Source organism: Phalaenopsis equestris, unplaced genomic scaffold, assembly GCF_001263595.1.
Source record: "Phalaenopsis equestris unplaced genomic scaffold, ASM126359v1 Scaffold188684, whole genome shotgun sequence".
Classification (NCBI taxonomy): domain Eukaryota; kingdom Viridiplantae; phylum Streptophyta; class Magnoliopsida; order Asparagales; family Orchidaceae; genus Phalaenopsis; species Phalaenopsis equestris.
This window is the reverse complement of record NW_018208633.1, coordinates 1-756: the sequence shown is the minus strand read 5'-3', so window position 1 is coordinate 756 and position 756 is coordinate 1. Positions and strand designations below refer to the sequence as shown.

The following is a 756-nucleotide window of genomic DNA, read 5'->3' as shown; positions in this document are numbered from 1 at the left end:
CGTCCGCTATCCTCCCTTGCGCTGTGGTGTGGCAGCTTCCTTTGATGATGAGACCATGAATCTTGAGCAGCGAATATACATGCTGGAGAAGACCCCCTATGGAGCTGATGTCAACATCTTCAATCCACCTTCGGGGAATCATTGCCATTCCTCTGCTGTGGACTCTGTGATGCCACAAGAATCGTCAACTATGGTTGATCGAAATGGAGAGGAGGAAGATGACGAGACTGATCGAATCTACACAATAGATGCAGTTCATGGTGCTACAGTTATTGATGAAAACGAGGATGAGGAATTGATTCGCTCAAGGTTGAAGGAAGAGAGTGATCAAAAGGGCCAATTTGATCGAGGAGAAACAGATGAAGGTGATATAAAGAAGCTTTACATGAGGCTGGGGGCTCTGGAAGCAGACAGGGAATCAATGAGGCAGGCAATCATTTCAATGAGGACAGAGAAGGCGCAGATTGTGCTTCTCAGGGAGATTGCACAGCATCTTTGCAAAGAGGTGAAGCCAGAAAGGACAATCGTGAAGAAGAACCGATCTTTGTTTGGAGTTTTTTCCATTTTGTCTTTAATCAAAGTAAGCTTTTTCAATTTACTTGTTGCCTGGTTCTATATTTGAAAGTTTATTTAGGTTATTAGTTCAACATGCTGCTGTGAAGCTAAGAAAAATTTACGATTAATATTGACCTGGGGAAAGTGTTAAATATATTCAAATAACTTTATTTATTCTACAATTTTGATTATATTGTGTAT

General features: G+C 41.0%; 1 protein-coding gene across 1 annotated transcript; it reads left to right on the top strand.

Annotated features, from left to right (window-relative positions):
* Positions 1-6: 6 nt before the first annotated feature.
* Positions 7-690, top strand: LOC110034488 (myosin-binding protein 7-like). Its single transcript, XM_020738745.1, has one exon. The coding sequence runs from the start codon at positions 56-58 to the stop codon at positions 620-622; it is 567 nt and encodes a 188-aa protein (XP_020594404.1). The 5' UTR covers positions 7-55; the 3' UTR covers positions 623-690.
* The last annotated feature ends 66 nt before the right edge of the window (positions 691-756 follow it).

What these genes read in the sequence shown, in the direction of transcription:
- LOC110034488 (XM_020738745.1), top strand. Translation starts at nt 56, where the DNA reads ATGAATCTTGAGCAGCGAATATACATGCTGGAGAAGACCCCCTATGGA.